This window comes from Punica granatum, chromosome 2, assembly GCF_007655135.1.
Source record: "Punica granatum isolate Tunisia-2019 chromosome 2, ASM765513v2, whole genome shotgun sequence".
NCBI classification, from domain to species: Eukaryota; Viridiplantae; Streptophyta; class Magnoliopsida; order Myrtales; family Lythraceae; genus Punica; species Punica granatum.
In genome coordinates, this window is record NC_045128.1 from 6284040 (window position 1) to 6291931 (window position 7892).

A 7892-nucleotide genomic window follows, 5' to 3' on the forward strand; every position below is an offset into this window, starting at 1 on the left:
GAGGATGCAACCACATTGAGATGCTCTAGCTAAATAGCCGTAGGATGATGGCAATGAGCTCACGATCGTGCTGTTGAGGACGATTTCTACCATCATAGACTGTTGAACCAGAATCGTTGAGGATAAACTCCTACTGCTACAAGCTCGAAATCAAAATTAGACTACTCTTACTAATAAATTAGTCTACTGCTAATTGAAAGCTATGTTGAAATTTTTGTTGAACGAAAGGTCCTTTCTCCGTTGGGATCTTCAGCTATTTATAAATTTTCCTTGCTCTCCAGCAATTGTGATCTTTGTCTCTGAAAGTCGAGATCATGTGTTGAGCAGTTACAACATTCCCTCTTTTACATATAGAATTTTGGATCCTATTTGCTATGTGTTTTTAAATAATCTTCGCATTCTGGGCACTCTTGCTCGCTTCAAAACTTCTGGCGAACGCCTCAGGCTTTCATCGCTTTGTCTTGCGTCTTAGTGACACTTTCTTGCTCCAAAACGGTATTGCCTTGCTCTGGTTTCGATAATTTTGTATTTTTTGGATGAGAGAAAAAAGTTCGTGTTAAAACTATTAAAATGTGAAAATTTTGGAATTTTTTGGTTATTGAACAAAAAATGTTTCAAATAAAAAAATTATTTAACGAGGCATTTACACGTGACATGTCAGCAGTAGCGCACACAAAAACAAGGATGGTGGGTGTCCTATTTTAAAATGAGGTAATATAATTATTCAATTTCAAAGTTATTGGGGATGTAACTTTAATATATTCATCAGTTTTTATTATCTTTCTGGTACTAAAGTGGAAATTTTTATTTCAAAAGTAATAACCTCAGAAGGGCGGCCAATCGAGCCATTGAATTGTTCCAACCAATAACGGACACCCCAAGTTTCATAGATTGCATAATCGACCGAGCCAACTACACAAATCTTAGAATCGATGGTGGCATGATCAAACCGATCATTCTAACTTCTTCAATCTAATGTTTGAGTAGAACTAACTCGAACTTAATTAGTTAATTTTTGGCCACACATATGGAGGTCAAAGACAAACATGATTTTTGTTCCCTTCATAATAAAAAGATTTTTGTTCCCTTCATAATAAAAACCGCATTAACAACTTTATAGTAACTAACTACATTTAAACCTACAGCTCATTACTTGGTAACTCATTGCCATTACAGAAGAGACTAGACACACCCATGGGGTCCACATGCACCTTTGGGTGGGCCCACATCAAGACCTTCTTGCCCGCTATAGATATGCACGTATACTCCCTCGTTGAGACACTAGAAAGCATTCAAAGCAGTTCTTTCGTCAATCAATCCATCAATGGCTTCTCTTCCACAGACCTCAGATCCTATTTGGGCCGTGCGAATTTGGATACCCTATAGTTTTCAAGATATCCGGATCCTATCTATATAGGACCTGTTCCGTAATTTTGGAACTATGCCCTACCACTATTAGTCATAGAACCGAACTCTATCCAAAACTTTGTATTATATCACAGGTTCTGAATACCCGTTTAAAATCTATACTATTCTTTTTCCTTTTCTTTTTCTTTTTCTTTTTTTTCTCGATCACCCACCAGTGCGGCAGTCTCGAGGAACTCTCGCGGGACGGTAACCACTGTTTGGGAGTTTCGAACCGGCACTACATTACATTGCCGAGGTAGGGAGGTTCTTCTTAGAGAAGCTCTAAAGCATGTCAGTGGCCACTACTTGAGCAACAGAGCTTCACGATTTGGCTGGTTCATGGTAGTGTCAACAAAGAAGAGTAGCAGTAGCTCACGCCTCGAGCCTACGGAGCAGCAGCCGTTGTCGCCCTGAAAAATGATTGCGATGGCTAAACGATTCTAGAGGAATGGGCGTCAATGGGGAGCTCAGGGGAGAGATGGATGAAGTAGAGATAAAAGAGAGCTAATTCCAGGGTTTTCCATTTTATTTTTTTCCCTTTTGTTTATGTGGGATTATTAATTTATATATATATATGTATATGCATGTTGTATATTTACGTGTATATATAGAAAGGCAGGTTGCAGATCCTGGTTCTGGTTCCAGTTGTGGGTACTCTCTCTGCTGGAATCGGAATCGGATTTCACCGATTCCTAATTTTTATACTCGGATCCTATCATTTTTTCTTTTTTCTTTTTTTTTTCAATTACAAAGGAAGTCCATGTAGTATATTGAAATAGAAATATTAAATATCTAATAAAGGAGCACGAGTAGTCCCACTAAGTATTGAAACTGAGACTTCTTGATCACCAGGAGAGAGGTGCGTCACCGCACTATGTCCTCTCTTGATGGACCCTATCCAATTTTCAATCAGAACTAGACCCTACCATAACGGGTAGGTTTTAATCGTTTCCAGGTATATTCGGCATCCGTACACACCTCTAGTTCTTATGGCAATGCTCCTCTTGGGTTTTGCCCTGCTTTTTCACTCTGCATCACTCTGCAAGTAAGCTCAGACGTACTTTCACTTCCCTGCATTTTCCATGGCATCAACATCAAAAGAAAGTCAAGTTTTCCTTTTCGAGAAAATTTTAAATGATCTTACTCCACAAAAACCTTTTGAGAAAACGGTAATAATGTTACTGTGGTTAATGGTGATTACGACAGTAATTTGGGTAATTAATACACATTCATCTATTTATTCTCCTGTTCTCATTCCCTTTTCGTTTTGTTGGCGTAATGTTTTGAACTTTGCTTGGTAATTACGTAAATGATCATATTTCCATTCAATCCTACCAACCCGCAGTCCTTGGGGATTTCACTTTTTCCATTTAGCCCGGAGGTATCAATAGGGCCAGAATTAGGACCAAGAATAGGGGTGTCATTTATTTAGTTATTTTAAAAAGGATTAATAACAAAAAAAATACAAAATTTTCACATTTTAACAATTCAAGCACGAATTTTTTTTTCTTAACCTAAATATGTTCATACTTTCGATTTGATATCAATTTTAGCAGGGTCCATTTTTCCGTAAATTTGGACGGAATTGAGGTCATAGAGAGCGCCGACGACCCCAATCGGGGGGTAGGGTGCTAGTGACCCCAATCATGTAAGGGGGTGTTAGCGGTCAGAATCAAGGCCATTCCCCGGAATCGGGAGAACTCTCAAATTAGGAATTCTCCCAATTCCTTTGGTGGAGTCTCGACCCCGGCTATCACTCCCCCAATTGGGGTCACCAACACCCTCCCCCTTATTGCATTCGCAGGCGCCCTCCCCTCAATTGGGGTCGTCGGCGCCCTCTATGGTCCCGATTCTGTCCAAATTAACGAAAAATTTAATGTCATGCTAGAATTGTTATCAAATCAAAAGTTTGTGCATTTTTAGTTAAAGACAAAAGTTCGCGCTAGAATTATTAAAATGCAATTTTTTTTTATTAACCCTTTGTTAACCCGTAGTAGGGCTGCAGAGTCCTTCGCAGCGGTAAAAAAGTTGTAGTGAGTTCATGGTCAAATGGGTTCCCCTAGTCCAGGCCGGTTCAAGCTTAATACCAATGGCTTGGCGCTAGGTAATCCTGGTAAGGCAGGAGGCGGTGGCATCGTCCGAGACGAGAATGGACAGTGGCGGGCAGGCTTCACACGTAGAATCGGTATAGCACCCAGTATTGTGGCCAAGCTATGGGCATTAACGACATGGACTCTAGCTCGCTCTCAGTCTTGGTATCACCCACCTTGAGGTGGAATTAGATGCCAAGGTCGTATATGATCTTGTTGGGGTGATAGTTGTAGTAATTCATTACTACGTACTCTTGTGATTGATTGCAGGACCCTCAGCAGTACATTCCAGGGTATTCGTGCTGCGCAGATCTTCCGCGAAGGGAACTTCAGCGCCGATGCACTAGCTCGGAGGCTTGTCTATTTAAGAGAGCATTTTGTTGTTTTCTTTGAGCGCTCACCGGATATGTATTTCTTATCATATGGAGACTTTATCAGTATATGCCATCCTAGATTGGTCACCAGTAGGGGAGAATCGAATTCATGATGTATGGTGAACCTTAGTTTGATAAATTAATATCACGCGAAATCTAATAAAAAATCATAGAGTCGAGGACGGCACAAACAAACCGACTCTAATCAATCACTTAAATGTACTGTTCGAGCAAAACTAACTTGAACTTAATTAGTTAGGTCGTGTTTGGTAACGGAGTAAAGTATGATTATTCTTAACTCCACGGGACGAAAACAAAAGTACTTGGAGAAATTTATTATTAAAAAATTGGTTGTAATTGTAGTTTAGAAAAAATATGTAAGAGAATTAATTATTAAAATGAATAAGAGGATAAAAAAGTAATGATTATATTGTTGAATTGAGAAAAAAATGAATAGTTAGAAGAATTTAATATTAAAAAATTAATTATAATAATTGTTGAGAAAAAGTACGCGAGAAAATTTATTTTTAAATTGAAAAAAATGTAGAAATTTAATGATTGTATTATTGAATTATTGAAAAAATAAAGTGGAGTTAAACGAAGTAGAGTGTGATTTAGTAAACAAACAAAGCATAAAATAAATTTACTGCTCGAGCAAAACTAACTCGAACTTAATTAGTTACGTGGCGTTTGGTAATAGAGTAGAGTATGATTATACTTAATTTCACGGGATGAAGATACAAGTAATTGAAAAAATTTATCTTTAAAAAATTAGTTGTAATTATAGTTAAGAAAACATACGTGAGAGAATTTATTATTTAATTGTATAAGAACATAAAACAGAAATGACAATGTTGTTGAATTGAGGGAAAAATAATGAATAATTTGGAGAATTTTTTAATATTAAAAAATTAATTGTAATAATAATTAAAAAAAAGTATGTGAGAGAATCTATTATTAAATTGAAAAAAACAATAAAAATATAATGATTGTGTTATTGATTTGATGGAAAAGTAAAGTGAAGTTAAATGGAATAGAGTGTGATTTTGTAAAGAAACAAAGTTTATAGCATGGATAAGGCCAAGTGCGGTGGACAAAGTCAAATTGGATTTTACTTCCCATCATAATAAAACACCACGTTAATAACCTTTCTTTTTATTATTAACTAACTATATTTATTCCTATAGCTCATTTGGTAATTCACTGTCACTATTTACAAACGCGCGCGCGCGCGCACACACACATATATATATATATATGTGCATTTCTTCTTGGTTGAGACACTGGAAGTGCAAATCATTCTAAGCATTTCTTTGATCGATCAATCCATCCATTATGGCTTCCCTTCCACAGACCTCAGCCCCAATGTCTCTTCTCCTCCTCTTAGCTTTTGCCCTGCTTCTTCACTCCGCAAGTAAGCTTTGTAGCTCTTTTACTTAAAAGAAAGTCGGGTTTTCTTTTCGAGAAAATTTTATACAGTCTTATTTCCCAAAAATGTGTTGAGAAAAACATCAATTATATGTTGCTGTGATTAATTTGTGATTTTGGCAGTAATTTGGGTAATTAATACCCATTCATCATTAGTTGAAGTTTTATTCATGCCAAGTGGCGAGCTCCAATAATTTCTCTCCTGTTTTAATTCCCTTCTAATATTGTTGGTGGACACTTTCATGATTACCTATTAATCTGTCCGATATAATCGCGCATGATTACCTATTGTTGCACGGCACCGATTCAACAGTCACCAAGGCAGCTTCGGAACCAAATGGTAGTTGGTGCATCGCGAAGACTGGAGCTGAAGTCCCAAAGCTCCAGGCAGCCCTTGACTATGCCTGTGGTCATGGCGCGGACTGCGCCTCAATCCAACCAGGAGCCCCTTGCTTTGAGCCCAACACAGTCGCTGCTCATGCATCGTATGCCATGAACTCCCTCTTCCAGCACTCTGAGAAGAAACCTACTGATTGCGACTTTGGCGGCGCGGCCATGCAAACTTCCACCGATCCAAGTAAAACTTCTTTTACAAAGGCCCGCTTTTATTTGAAAACCTTTTCCGAATAATTAGCCATTTTTAAAATCTATCAATACTAAAAAAATACTCACTCTTGTAGAAATGTTTTAAGTGTAGTATATACTCTCTTTCTTTATATCTAGACTCATGAATCTTCTTTTAACTGAAGAGTATTATTTCACAAATTCCTCTTGTTTTCAGGTCATGATAGCTGCGTATATCCTGGTAAATAGCAATTGAGAGAGACTTAAAGAGAGAAAGAGAAGAAAAGCTTCAGTTTGATGTGATGTGGGAAAATAAGGGGAAGAAAAAATCAGAAAAGGAGGATTATCAGAGAGAATTACTGTGTTTAGTGCCGCTTAATAAATTGATCTTCATTTTAAACGCTTTTTTTTCCTTTATCTAATATATGGGTTTGAGAGATTAAGCTAGCCTTGTCTCATTTATCCATTAATCGTATTGCGAAGGGTTACGCATTGTAGAAGCAAGAATCCAATTTCGAATATACCGCATTTCGTTCTCGCAGCTCATCTCCTGACCCATCTGATTGATTCACTAACCTTATCTCTCTCTCTCGCGATATATATATATATATATATATATATAAATCAGAAAGGGTCTTTTTCCTTCATTTCCATTTAACCTTCTCGTCTGCATAGATAATATATTTGTATATAAATAAATATGTAAGTCTGTGTATGTTGGTTGAGACTTTTGATATCATTCGAAACATCCATTCATCGATCGATCCACTAATGGCATCATTTCCACAGACATTTGCTTTCACTCCGTTTCATCAGTACTAATAAGTTCCTCCACTTTTCCCTGTCATTTCCATTATTAGCCTTCTCTGGGACAAGATGATCAGTTGTTTTTTTTTTTTGGGTGAGATTAGAAGGTGTCAATAATCTCTTGATTAAAACAAACAGTCCTCATTCGAGCATCGGCTTGGTTCCTTGCCACAAGGTGCTTTTAGTTGATTTCGTATCCCGATACTCCCACACCGTGGTTTCATTAATTCTCATTTTGTTTTTGTCAGTTGTGGCTAGATTTTGGTGATTGGAGAACGATAGTTTAAAATTTTCCTATTTTCTAGAGAATTAGAGAACTTATTTTTCTGTTCAAATCCTAATTTGGAGTTTTGTAAATGACTTAATTAAAAGGACTTCGTGACAATAGAGAGACAGCGCACAATTGCGAAGCATTTATTTTGCAATCACAAAGTCGATGGAATACAGAGATGGTAATGAAGAATACAAACTCAAACCAAGATCACAAAGGATATTTTACACTCCCTTCCATCCCGCCAGGGTCGTGCACTACTATAGACTGATTTGAAGTCGCCTGTATCAACAATGGAGGATGCAACCACATTGAGATGCTCTAGCTAAATAGCCGTAGGATGATGGCAATGAGCTCACGATCGTGCTGTTGAGGACGATTTCTACCATCATAGACTGTTGAACCAGAATCGTTGAGGATAAACTCCTACTGCTACAAGCTCGAAATCAAAATTAGACTACTCTTACTAATAAATTAGTCTACTGCTAATTGAAAGCTATGTTGAAATTTTTGTTGAACGAAAGGTCCTTTCTCCGTTGGGATCTTCAGCTATTTATAAATTTTCCTTGCTCTCCAGCAATTGTGATCTTTGTCTCTGAAAGTCGAGATCATGTGTTGAGCAGTTACAACATTCCCTCTTTTACATATAGAATTTTGGATCCTATTTGCTATGTGTTTTTAAATAATCTTCGCATTCTGGGCACTCTTGCTCGCTTCAAAACTTCTGGCGAACGCCTCAGGCTTTCATCGCTTTGTCTTGCGTCTTAGTGACACTTTCTTGCTCCAAAACGGTATTGCCTTGCTCTGGTTTCGATAATTTTGTATTTTTTGGATGAGAGAAAAAAGTTCGTGTTAAAACTATTAAAATGTGAAAATTTTGGAATTTTTGGTTATTGAACAAAAAATGTTTCAAATAAAAAAATTATTTAACGAGGCATTTACACGTGACAT

General features: G+C 37.3%; 1 protein-coding gene across 1 annotated transcript; it reads left to right on the plus strand.

Moving 5' to 3' along the window:
* Positions 1 to 5137: 5137 nt before the first annotated feature.
* Positions 5138 to 6409, plus strand: LOC116197275 (glucan endo-1,3-beta-glucosidase 7-like). The gene is made up of 3 exons (XM_031527365.1): positions 5138 to 5285; positions 5613 to 5876; positions 6081 to 6409. The coding sequence occupies exons 1-3, from the start codon at positions 5207 to 5209 to the stop codon at positions 6110 to 6112; spliced, it is 375 nt and encodes a 124-aa protein (XP_031383225.1). The 5' UTR covers positions 5138 to 5206; the 3' UTR covers positions 6113 to 6409.
* The last annotated feature ends 1483 nt before the right edge of the window (positions 6410 to 7892 follow it).

Bases quoted from the DNA above. Each gene is read 5' to 3' on its own strand.
- LOC116197275 (XM_031527365.1), top strand. From the start codon at position 5,207: ATGGCTTCCCTTCCACAGACCTCAGCCCCAATGTCTCTTCTCCTCCTC. The intron at 5,286-5,612 runs GTAAGCTTTGTA...CCGATTCAACAG, and splicing joins CCTGCTTCTTCACTCCGCAA to TCACCAAGGCAGCTTCGGAA. The intron at 5,877-6,080 runs GTAAAACTTCTT...TCTTGTTTTCAG, and splicing joins GCAAACTTCCACCGATCCAA to GTCATGATAGCTGCGTATAT.